Source organism: Balaenoptera physalus, assembly GCF_965194825.1.
Source record: "Balaenoptera physalus genome assembly, chromosome: 7".
NCBI lineage: Eukaryota > Metazoa > Chordata > Mammalia > Artiodactyla > Balaenopteridae > Balaenoptera > Balaenoptera physalus.
In genome coordinates, this window is record NC_138886.1 from 628,269 (window position 1) to 640,328 (window position 12,060).

Sequence of the window (12,060 nt, forward strand, 5' to 3'; positions counted from 1 at the left end):
CCACCCCCCCCCCCCGCCCCGTCTGTCCTTGCAGCTCACGCCCTCCACCTGACGAGCCCCGCCCACCGGGGCCTCTGGTCCCCGGTCCCCTTGGGCTGGAGGAGCTTGGCCTCGCCGGCTGGTCTCTGTCCCCCTGGACCGTGAACCTCAGGGGGGTCACGCGGGCCCCATGCGGGCACTTGCTCCTCCCCCGGCCCAGCTCCTTCCTCATCCTCTCCTCGGGCCCCACCTCTGCCCCATCCTGCCTGCCAGCCCAGGACCCGGCCCCCTGGCTCCCGGAGGAAAAGCAGCAGCTGGAAGGGGGTCCCCACCTCCTCCCTGGGAACGCGCCCGCTCCTGCGGGGCCCACGTGGGCCTGGCGCTGCCCCCTCCCCCACTCAGTGACACCCCAGCCGTCCCCCCACGCCCCACTCACTTTTCATTCCTTGTCACATCAGCGCACAAACGCCGGGCTCCTCCCGACTGCCGACGCCCACACCCCCAGGTCCTTGCTTTCCTTAGTCACCATCTCTACCAGTTCCTCCCCAACACCTGCAGAGCCGCCCCTGTCAAGGTCACAGAGACCTCCACATAGCCTGCCCCTCGGCAACATGTCAGCACTGGTGATGGGCACTGAGGCCCACCCACGGCCGCCCGTGTCGAGTCTTTTGGCCCCGAGCGCAGCCAGGCCCGGGCCTCACCACCCACAGCCGCTGTCCCGGACGGGGCTGGGCATCCAGACTGTGACCACGGAGAAAGGCGCCAGGACAGCGCGCGCCAGCCCGCACAGCAACCAAGCCTGGGCGTGCGCAGAAAGAGCTCATCCGCTGGGTTTACCAAAACGCCGTTTATTTACAAAAGTGAACGTCTCCCTGCGAGCAGGAGCAGACCCTCAGCGGGCCGAGCGCACTGCGGGCAAATCGAAGCCGCGGGGAGCCTGGGCTTTCCTCCCCCACCTGCCGCCCGGGGCTGTCAACAGGGGAGGAGCTCCCTGGAGAGCCGGGCTCCACCTGCAGACCCCGCCCCCAGCAAACTCCACCAATCGGGCGCCAACCCTGCCGGCACGCCCTCTTCCCCTCAGGCCTCGGACCCTGCCCCCCGCCCCTTGGAAAACAGGTGTCCTTTTCCTAATCCCAACTACGGCCTGTCTGCCCGACAGCGGTGGAAACCACAACGCGAGGAGGAACAAGCAAGCAGCCTTCCACGGAGTGGGAGCGCGAGGGGCCGGGCGGGGCGCAGCAGACCTGGAGCCGGCCGGGGGCCACGGGCCCCATTCACGCAGCAGGCACACACCTCCCAGGACCAAGTTCCAGGGGAGGCTGAGGTGCAGAGCACGGGTGCCCCGCCCACAGGACGGTCCCCGGGATCTCCGCTCAGCCCACCCCCAGTCCCAGGAACAGTCGGCCCACCTCCAGGAGAGACGGGCTCCTGCTCTCACAGGCACAGGGGAGCCTCAGAGTACAGCCGGGGCGGGCACGGTGGGGAGGGGCAGCTCCAGGGCTGGGGTCTCTGCGGCCTGGGCCGGGCTGGGCTTCCTCCGGTCCAGCTGCTCCAGCTTCTCACCGAGTTGGGAATACAGCTCCTTCACCGCCTCTCCGCTCTGCGGCAGGGAGAAGCGCGAGGCTTCAGGGCGGGCCCAGGGCGTGTGCGCAGGGATCGCCAGCCAGCCTGGGGCTGCGGGCGGGGCGGGGCAGGGCAGGGCAGGGCACCCACCTGGCCCGTTGGCTCCAGCGCCTTCTGCAGGGCCTCCAGCTTGGACGGGGCCACGCGGTGGTGCAGGTGGAGGAGTAGCCGCAGCACATGCCGCTGCACGTTCTCCTTCCTGGAAGAGGCCACGCTGCGCTGCAGGCGGCTGCAGAGCCGCCCTCCCACCCACTCCCCAGCTGTGCCCGGCACCCCCGACCGAGATGTGGACCGAGAGGAAGGGCACCTCGGAGAGGCGGTGAGGAGGAAGCCGTCGAAGAGGCTGCTGCAGAAGTCCTCCAGGGCAAACTCGTCCGCCAGCAGCGCCAGGTTGCCCGTGAGCAGGTGCAGGAAGATGTCGCCGAACGCCAGATCGCTGAAGGTCTCCACTGCAAGCACAGCAGGCGTCGCCCAGCTCGCCCGACACCCACCTCCCCGACCCGGGCCTGAGGGCCAGAACCTGGGCCTGGACGGGGGAAGCAGACGGGGGGCGGGGCTCCAGGGCAAGGGTGGGGAGGGGACGAGAGCCTGTCACGGGTGGCTCTGCCCAGCGGCCAAGGGGCTCAGGATGAAGTGGACCCCAGCAGAGGGAAAGCTGAACGGGCCGGTAGCGAGAGGAGACACAGAAGTGCCGAGGGCCGGCCCGGCAGGTCTACCAGACCACGGGCTCTAGAGGAGAGAGAACGGAGCAAACGGGCCTTCTTTTTTTGAAGCCACGGCCGTCAAACCTCAGAAGAGAGAGATGGCGAGAGTAACTACCAACCGATCGCAGCGATCACCGGCAACACCGCCAATCACCAGCAACAGCGCCGAGCGCACGCGGGCAGGCACAGCAGCTGAGACAGAAACGCCGACGCCACCCCAGCCACCGAGCCCCTAACGCGGCGGGAGACGCGACCCCACCGGACGCGCCCGAGGTGCGCTCCTGCCGCACAGCTGACCAGGGGCTCGGCTGGCCTCACGGCCGGTTTACAGGACACTCGGGGGGGCACACGGTCACTGCACCAAGGGACGCTGCCTGCAAAGTGCCGACCGGGGAACAAACGCCCTGGTTCCCCCAGCAAACCCCGCGTAGCCCTACAGACCACTAGACCTGAGAGGCAGCCGGAGAAGCCAGGTGAAGGGAGGCCCTTGTTTGACTCCTGACTTGAACAGACCATCCGCACAAAAACGTTATATGACAACTGGGGAAACGCGGCCACCGTCAGGACCTGGACCCCAACCAACCGCGTGCCAAGGCCGTGGTTTCTAAGAGCCTGTCTTCTGCAGAGACGCCTGCTGCGTCGCGCCAAGGCCGTGGTTTCTAAGAGCCCGTCTTCTGCAGAGACGCCTGCTGCGTCGCGCCAAGGCCGTGGTTTCTAAGAGCCCGTCTTCTGTAGAGACGCCTGCTGCGTCGCGCCAAGCTAGTCCGCCGGGTTTACGTACAGACCGCTGAGCGGACCAGACGGCAGCCGCACGCGGACCCCCGCGCAGGTGGGCGATGGGCGCTGGCCTGCACTATCCTGTGCTCTTGGGTTTCATCAAAAGCTCCCACCAAAAATAAGTTTAAAAATAAAGAATTTTAAAAAACCAACATCCTTTCTTACTAGAACCTACCAGTAACACCAAAGCACGAGATTGCTCTCCCTGAACGTGACTGAAGACCTGCACCCCACCCCCCAGGCGGCAGCTCGTGGCTGGGAGACACCGACGCTCCCGCCTCGCAGGACATCCTGTGTCTACAGACACGATTAAACAGGAGAGGCAGAGAAGTTCAAAAGTGAGTAGAAAGAATGAGGCAAATCCAAGTTCCTTATGACTGAGCTCCTGGAAGCCCCCGAAACAGACAGACAAGCTGCCGCCCCTGAGATCTCCACATGCTGATCCGGGAGCCTGTGAGCGCTCCACCTGAGTGGTACTGGGCCCCGAGACGGAAGATGGTCCTGCACGCCCCGGGAGGGCCCACGGTGATCACGGGTCCTTAGAAGAGGAAGGCGGGAGGCAGGAGTCAAAGCCAGAGACAGGAGGACGGGAGAAGCTGGACAGATGAACTGTGAAGGGGCCAGGAGCCAAGGACGCGGCTCCTGGAAGCTGGAGGAGACAAGAAGGGGCTTCTCCCTGGAGCCCCAGGAGGAGCCAGCCCTGCCCACACCTGACTTTAGCCCTGGGAGACTCACTGCAGACTTCTGACCCCCAGAACCGTAAGCATAAGTTCCTGTTGATCAGTTAGGTGGTGGATGGGTAGAAACTAATACCCACAATGGGCCGCTTCCTCCATGTGGAAAAGTCGGGCAACAGCACGCACCACTGTCAAGACAGTGAAGCGTGAGACCCTCCCCAGGAAGCCGCAATGCCCCAGATAGGACCTGGGCCAGCAGAGGCCCCGGGCCTGTCCTGCGGCGCGCCGGCCGGGCACTCCCTTACCCTTGAAGGGGTCCACTCAGATCCCTCCCTCGTCTTCCTGGCTTGCACCCCGCACCCCAGGCAGAGCAAGGCTCCCGGGGGGAAGCGGCCTCTTCACCACCGCGGAGGGGGGGCTCGCTCAATGGTCTGAGGACTTGAGGGGCTCCACACCTCTCGCCCCTTAGGAAAAGATTAAGGTGACTCTTCGCAAACGTGGGCTGTGGCGAGAGCCGAGGGCGTCTGTGAGAGGACACGGCTGAGCCCGCCGCCCACGTGACTCACCGAGCCCCGGGAGCAGGCGCAGGAGCGCGTTCTTGTTCCTCTGTTTGGTGATGTGCAGCACGTAGTACAGCCCCACCTCGCAGGCCATGCGCTGCTCCTGCAGGAACCTGCGCCCGAGCGCTGTCAGCCCCGGGCGAGCCCGAGGGGGAGGCCCTCCCGCCCAGCGCCCACAGCCCGTACTTGGTGAAACTCTCTGGCAGCGTGCTCGGGTACGCGACCGGGGCCTTCTCCTCGCCTGGGAGTTTCTGATCCACGTTGAAGGTGTGGTCGTCCACCACGAAGGACATGAGCGTGGGCAGGAACCTGGTGACCAGCTCCACCTCCTGGGGCAGAGGCCCGAGAGCTGTCCTGCGCCGGCCCGGCCCCTCGGCCCGTCCTCCTCGCCACCTCCCCAGACCCCACCCCACAGCCCCGAGAAGGCAGCGGGAAGGAGCCCGCCCGACCCTGTTACCATCTTGGGTTCCTTGAAGACCTGGCTGTCGATCATGTCCCACGCCCCCTGGCCCAGCGCCAGCAGCCGGAGCAGCAGGAGGAGATCCGGGCTGTCCTGCGGGGAAACGCAGGCCTCGGCCGTGCTCACCCGAGCTTCCCGCCCGGACCGCACTCACCCAGGGGGTCTGGCTGCACGTGCCCTCCACCTGGCGGGCGTGTGGGCTCTCCCCAGGGCCGGCTTGGACCCGGGTGCCAGGGGTCCACACCCACACGTCCCCCAGAAGGCAGCATGCGGCCAGCCAGGTGCACTCACCCTGGGCAGCAGCTCCTGGCCCACCAGCTCCTGCAGGTGCCTGACGGTGCTCAGTGACAAGGTGTTGATGGCAAAGGGATCACACAGGATCATGGACAGGTCCCTGTGAGGACGTGCCCGCGGCGTCAGTGAGGGACGCTCCCGGCCCACCAAGCCCCTGACCCAAGGAGATGGCCCTTCCGCATGGACAAAGCCCACCCCGCTCAGGACCGCTTTCCAAAAGCTGGTGGTTCGTAACTTGCCCTTAACTACTTAACAAACTGAAGAATCAAATAGTTTTTTAAAGAATTAAGGTCCAATCCTGGTTGAGAACCTGACCCAGACTCCATAAATTCAATCAGGTTCTCACAGAGACAATTCCAGGAACAAGGAGCTGAGACAGGAGGTCAGGCGGAGCCCGCCCAGAGAGGGCCCTGCCGGGAGCCAGATCCCACCACCTCCAGGTGCGGCGGGCCTCTCAGCTCACAGGCAGGCCCCCCGTGGCTGCAGACACCGGAGCCCCAGCCCGGGCGCCCAGCTCGCCTGGGACGGTGACGGCCTCACCCCAGCAGCCGAGCCTCTCAGCCGTGGGCACGGGTGCCAACCAATCCTCCTAAAATGTACTGGAAGAAACACCCGCTCCCGACTGCGGCCACAGCACGCGCGTCCGGACGCCCGTGGACGGGACCAGGCACAAGGCCGACCCTCACCCCAGGACCTGCTCCTGCCCCTTCTTCACTCCGTCGAGGAAGCCCTGCAGCTCCCGGGCCCTCTTGCTGTCCACGAACCGCTCTCGGATGCAAGCGTCCAGGCACCATGTGAACTGCGGGGAGGAGGCGTGGTCAGGACTCGGCCAGAGACCACAGCCTCCAGGCGGCAATCACCGCTGCCTGAGGTTTCTTGAGCCTTGGGTGAACATCGGGACCCCCACCTCGAGTCGCCGAGACACAGCTTGTCCCCAGAAATGGAACGGCACGAAGGAAAATAGGCCCAAGTGCCCGCATCCCCACAGGCCAGGTGGTGCAAGAAAGAGGCAAAATGGGTGTTTTGTTCTGAAATGGGCCCCTCCAGGGCCCCCACTGTGCGGGGGGGCAGTGCAGGCTCAGAGTGTGACGCTGCGAAGCCCCTGGGAAGGGACGCCGTCTGGGGCCGCCCGGCACCTATGCCAGGACACGGGCAGTGCAGAAAGCCCTGTTCCTGAACACAGAGCTCGCCGGTGAGCAGCCCCCGAGAGCTCTGGGGCAGCGGAGGGCCAGAGGCCCCGGAAAGGCCGGAGCGGGCAGGGCCGGTGGGCGTGGAGGGAGAGCCGGCAGGCCGAGCAAGGGAGACACGGCGCAGCTGGCATGGGTCAGGCGTCCGGGGGACATCACGGCCCCCCAGCCGGGGGGGCAGAGGTGGCACAGGGGCTAGGGCAGAGCCCACGTGCCTGGACCGCCGCATCCAAGGGGAGGGGAGGGCAGCGAGGGCGGGGCGGGCGCCCACCTTGTGGCAGGGGTCCACAGAGCAGACGTCGCCAACGTCCAGGTCGTGCAGGGACATGAGCAGCTCTGCACGCAGCGTGCAGTAGTGCACGTTGCGGGTGCGCAGGAAGAGCGTGCGCAGGAACTGCAGCACCATGTCGTACAGCTTCACGTTGCGGCCCACCATCCGCGTCAGCCTCTGCACCACCTGCCGGGACACCAGGCCGGCCTCGCACACCCCACGACCCTGTGGGGCTAAGCCTCCTCTCTCACAAAACGTCAACTGGTGCTGGGTGGCGACGTTTCTCGCCTTTAAGGAAGCGAACCCATCAGGCCCTGCGGCTCCTCTGAGAGGCCGTCAGCCCAGGTCCCAGACTCCACCAGAGCCGGCAGGGCAGCCGGCGGCGTGGGGGACTCGGGCCCAGATGAGGACGTGCGGCACCGCCACGCTCAGCGTCTGCTCGAGGCCCTGCTGCAGCCGCCCCACTCCCGCCTTCTCCCGGCGGCCGCCACCCCCTCCGCACCCTGCCCCTATCTGGGAGGCGCCTGCCAAGGCGGCAGCCAACAGGAGGGGGCCCCGCTTGGGGCACACCGGCTGTAAGGATGCACGGGGCCACCTGCGGTGACAGACACCAAGCCAGCCCAACAGGCTGCATGCAGCGAGTGGGGAGGTCAGCAGGGACGGCAGCCCACCTTAGGGCCCCTGCCGAGGACCCTCCAGCAGGCCTTGGTACCCCGACAAGTGGGGCAGGCACAGAGCAACACCCGCGTCTCGGCACCGACGTACCGGCACCTGTGACACGGAGACAGGCGCACACTCCAGCCTGACCATGGCCTGGCCTGCTGGGCACAGAACCACAGCCCCAAGGCCCAACCCACCCGAGGACGGCGGGGCAACGTGTCACCTGCCACCGCGCTCTCCCTTTACGCTGGCAGGACTCCAAGGCGGACCCCTGGCTTGGAGGGGAGAGTGAAGAAGGGGCAGGACCACGGCCCAAGGCCAGGCTCCCCCAAAAGAAAGGGGAGGCAACGCAGGCAGGGCTCTGACACACTCAGCGGCCTGTCCGGGAAGTGGTGCTGTGAGCCCCAGCCCGACATCTGAGAGGAAACATGAGGTGAGGCCCTACCTCACGCCACACACGGGAAACCCCAGGCGAGAAGGCTGGCGGTGAGAGAACACGGCGAGACATGAAACGCTCCCCGGCCGACGTGTGGCCTCTTACCGTCACCTCCCTCCCGGGTGGAGGGGTCATCCTGGAACCAGGCCAGGGACCCCCACCTCACCAGGAAAGGTCAAAGTGTCCACGATGGCCTCCAGCCACCCCCACCCCCACCCCGCATCGTGCGGCCTCCCATCTCCACAGCCCTCCTCTACCCCCAGAGCTCTCAGGGACCGAAATGTGACATCTACTGCGTAGGGTCTGCCCCACACGAGCCTGCAGTACTCCAGGCAGGTGCCCCAGTACCCCAGGGGTCACTGAAGGGGCCAGGGGCCAGGGCAATGAGTGAGTCAGCCCCCAAAAAGCATTTGTTGAAGCAAGGAATGAATCAAACACTCTGTTTCCACAGAAACAGAGGAAAACTCCCAGGGCTGAAAGAAGACACAGAGAGCTTAACTGAAGAGGCCGGCCAAGCCGCCGAGCTCAAAGTACGTAGAAGAGACCAAATAGACCCACACCCAGGCGCAGCGCTGCAATGCCCCTTGCCAGCCCCACATCCGAGCCCAGCCTTCTAGAAGCAGACAAGCCGGGCTTCACGGGGGCGGCCCTGCACACATCCCCGCCCCGCCTCACCTCGCCCTGGCGCCTGGTCTTGGGGGAAGGGCTGAAGAAGTTGTGCAGGACGGAGAGCTCCGTGCTGAAGAGCGCGCTCTCCTTTTCCACGATGTACTGTTTCAGCAGTGGGGAGACCTCGTCGCCAAAGAGCGCCTGGTTGTCCTGCCAGATCTGCCGCTTCACCTCCACGGCGCAGGCCCGGTACAGCTCCTTGTCGGCCATCACCAGCTTCAGCTTCTTCTCAGGAACCTACATGACCCCAGAGACCACGTGTGAGCAGCGCCTGTGCCCCAGGGGTCTCCCTCAAGACAAGCCAACAAGCCTCAGCCCCCAACAGCAGAGGCCACATCCAGCCCAGCCCCAAGTGACAGGGGCACCTGGGACTGGACCCCCAGGCTCGGACGGGGCAGGAGTCGTGCTGTCCACAAACAGCTTTTTCACAAAGGGCGCCACGCTCCAGAGCTTGTGCCAAGCTTCGGTCAATGCGCGGCTCGGCTCAGGGAGAAGCCAGCGTGGGGAACGTGCTCCAGAGCTTGTGCCAAGCTTCAGTCAATGCGCGGCTCGGCTCAGGGAGAAGCCAGCGTGGGGAACGTGCTCCAGAGCTGCCGTTCCTGAGGCAGGCAGCTCAGGAAACCTCCCCAGGGCAAGCTGGCCCTGCGGCTGTTACCTTGGGCAAGTGTTTCATGACGCACATCACCACTGGCTGCAGAGATGGCATCTTCACCAGAGAAAAGCTCTTCTCCAGAAGATCCTCGAGTTTCTTGTACCTGGAAAGACTCGCAGCACTGAGGGAGCAGCCCAGGACCAAGTCGGAAGCAGCTCCCTGCCTGTCCCCAGACCGGTGAGTGATGTGCACAGGCGGCCCCTTTTTCAGTAGGGATGTGTAGCCACCGGGGCACATTCAGTTCCCGGGCTGGGGAGGGGGCTGCCCATCTCACCGCCCACTTACCTCTCCTCCGCCTTCCCCTCCGTGGCAATGGCTGACACGCGCTCCAGCAGCTTGTCCCGAAGCTCATCAAACACTGACTGGTGGAATTCCAGTCGGGGCGTCCCATGCAGGTCCAAGAAGGGCAAGGCCGACTGCAGGGAGGGGAGGAGCACGCCATTTTCTGTCTAAAGAAGCAGAGCTCGATTTGACTCTTGGGGCGACAAGAGAAACCTCAGCCACAGCCCCGTCTGGCCAGGCACTCCGGATGCCCTGAGTACACAAGGTGGCAGGGACAAGGATGTTCCCAGCCGCGCTGGCTGTAACTGCAAAAATTGGAAACCACTCAGATGTCCCTCGCCGTAGTCCCAACTCAGGACACTTGGTTCCTCCATCCCGGGGAACAGACGCAGCGATCGGGAGGGAGAGAAATCTGCCCACTTTCCCACGCGACCTCGCCCCCCCCGCCGGACTCACACCCAGACGCTCGGCCTCTCCACCCGGCCCCTCCACCCGGCTCCACCTGGAACTGCTCGATGGCTTTGAGCGGCTCGGTGCAGTTGGTCAGCGTCTCCTTCAGGTCCTCGCCGTTGGCCACGCCCAGGTCCTGCAGCCCCGCGAACATGGCCGAGGCCCCGGCCCCAACCCGGCTCGGCGCCCCATCCCCTCCGCGCTCCCCGGGCACCGCCGCGCTCGCCGCAGGCCCCGCAGCTGTCCGCTCGCCCGGGCCTCGGGGGCCGCCCGAGCTCCGCTCCCCGGCGCCCTCCAGCTCGGCCAGATTCCGCCCGCAGCGCGGCTCCCCTCTGACCGCAGCCGCCCACTTCCGCCCCGCACAGGAGTCGGGTCCGCCCGCCAACCGGCTCCCCGGAAACGCCGCCGCCGCCCCGCAGAGGTTCCCGGGAACTGCGCCGCGGCCCGCCCCTGGCGGAGACAGAGCGCGAAGGCGGTGCCAGGACGGCGCACAGGGCGTCGAAGACGCCCCGCCCCGCCCTCCTGCGCGACCCCGCCCAGCCTCGCGGCGCTAACAGCCGTTTGCAGGCAAAGGAGAACGGGGTTGGCGCAGAGGGAGGGCGGAGTGCTGCGGAGCGCCTGGTCGGGGGGGCACCGGAGGAGGGGGATGGAGCACTGGGGGCGGGGTGCCGCGGCCTGCTTCAGGAGATTCAGAGCTGATATTTTAGCCAAGAGCGTTTTAATAATCATGAAAAATCCTGTTGCTGACCTCATAGCGCCCACCAGGTGCACGACCCTCTCTCATCCTGGAACTTGGTTTCTTCTTTATCCAACCCGGCGAAGCTCACACCGTAGTGTTGTCACAAAGACCAAAATCTAAGTGTGGGGACTTACCTGGTGGCGCAATGGTTAAGAATCCGCCTGCCAATGCAGGGGACACGGGTTCGAGCCCTGGTCCGGGTAGATCCCACATGCTGCGGAGCAACGAAGCCCATGCGCCATAACTACCGAGCCCTCGGCGCCACAACTACTGAAGCCTGCACGCCTAGAGCCCGTGCTCTGCAACAAGAGAAGCCACCGCAATGAGAAGCCCACGCACCGCAACAAAGAGTAGCCCCCCCCACCCCGCTCACGGCAACTAGAGAAAACCCGTGCGCAGCAACGAAGACCCAACGCAACCAAAAGTAAATAAATAAATTTATAAAATAAAAAAAAAAAACAGAAAACAAAACTAAGTTTGCCTCAAATAGGGAGTGCCTAGCAGAGACCTGGGCACGCAGTGACAGGGTGACAAAGGATGGCTGTCCTCTTGTCACCTTGAGCATCTAACCCCCTTGCTAACCAAAAGTGTTAGGCCCTCAGGCTGAGGTCCAGCCCAACTCGCTGCAAATGTGAGCCCTGGATTCCATGGTGTCCCTCATCTCTTGCAGTGCAAGATGCTCATACAGTGCCTGCAGCAGTCACTGCCTGCCCTGCACCCTCCGTGGGCTCCCCATTGCTAAGCATGCAAGCCCCTGGACCCAGCATGCAGGCCTCTGCAGCTTCTCCATCCCTTCAGCTCACCTCCTTCTGTCCCACCAGCCCGGGGTCCTCCCAAGCTTGGCCACACCAAACATCACACCCTCTCCCTTTTCATGTGCCTTGGCTTCTGAGGTTTGTTCTGCCAGAAATTCCCTTCCTGCTGCCCAGCAAACTCATCCTTGAAAGCCTCCTCCGGAAAGCCCTCCCTCCTCAGCCCAGCTGGAGGGGATTGCTGCATCCTTCCTGCTGGTCCCACTCCTGGCTTTGAGACCTAGGGATTGCTGCTGGTGCAGCTGAGAGGAGGGCTCCTGGTCCTCCCACCCTGGGCCAGACTCCCAAGGCCAGAGTGCCACAGGTCTGTCTCTGTTGCCCGCTGGCTGAGCTGGTCAGCCCAGGGCTCAGTGCCAACAGTCTGCAGTCCCACTGCTCTGATTCCCGAGGGTGCTGGGGCTCGACCCGCAGCCGGTTCAGTCCTGGAGGAGGTCACAGGTGCACGACACTCAGACTCCCTTGTCCTTGGCTTCCCCGTGGAAAGGGATGACGCTAACACCATGGGAGAAGCTCTTGCGGTGCCTGTTTGAAGGGGTTGAGCTTAGAGGAGACAGAGAAGGGGGCCTGGCCCAGGGCTTGGGTGACACAGGGAGGACCCCTGGGGAAATTGGTGCAGACACAGGAGCCACCACAAGCTGCAGGTGAGGCCCCTGCAGGGAGGCAGTCTTGGGGCCGACCCCTGGGTAGGAAGGCGGGTCCATGGCGATGAGGAGTCCAGTGGCCAGGCTGCTGCTGTGGGCAGGGGCCTGGCCCTCACGGTGAAGCCTGGGGAGTCTATCGGCTGCAGCTTGTCCTGCACGGCCCCGTGTGAGTTCACAGGGTCTTTGG

The 12,060-nt window shown here is 64.9% G+C and overlaps 1 protein-coding gene across 6 annotated transcripts; it reads right to left on the reverse strand.

Annotated features, from left to right (window-relative positions):
* Nucleotides 1–811: 811 nt before the first annotated feature.
* Nucleotides 812–9,985, reverse strand: NELFB (negative elongation factor complex member B). Of its 6 annotated transcripts, none has more exons than XM_082468475.1 (13): nt 9,734–9,985; nt 9,235–9,398; nt 8,953–9,052; nt 8,304–8,534; nt 6,533–6,718; nt 5,761–5,873; nt 5,072–5,174; nt 4,778–4,868; nt 4,507–4,649; nt 4,327–4,433; nt 1,910–2,051; nt 1,693–1,801; nt 812–1,579 (listed from the first exon to the last, which is right to left on the reverse strand). In XM_082468475.1, the coding sequence occupies exons 1-13, from the start codon at nt 9,833–9,835 to the stop codon at nt 1,539–1,541; spliced, it is 1,632 nt and encodes a 543-aa protein (XP_082324601.1). In that variant the 5' UTR covers nt 9,836–9,985; the 3' UTR covers nt 812–1,538. The 6 variants fall into 6 exon arrangements, with proteins under 6 accessions (XP_082324601.1, XP_082324600.1, XP_082324604.1 ...); XM_082468474.1 differs by having other exon boundaries at nt 4,778–4,873; XM_082468478.1 differs by lacking the exons at nt 812–1,579; nt 1,693–1,801 and having other exon boundaries at nt 1,911–2,390.
* Nucleotides 9,986–12,060: the final 2,075 nt, after the last annotated feature.

Bases quoted from the DNA above. Each gene is read 5' to 3' on its own strand.
- NELFB (XM_082468474.1), bottom strand. From the start codon at position 9,835: ATGTTCGCGGGGCTGCAGGACCTGGGCGTGGCCAACGGCGAGGACCTG. The intron at 9,053-9,234 runs GTAAGTGGGCGG...GAGTCTTTCCAG, and splicing joins GAGGGGAAGGCGGAGGAGAG to GTACAAGAAACTCGAGGATC. The intron at 5,874-6,532 runs GTGGGCGCCCGC...TCCTCCCCGCAG, and splicing joins CTGTGGACCCCTGCCACAAG to TTCACATGGTGCCTGGACGC.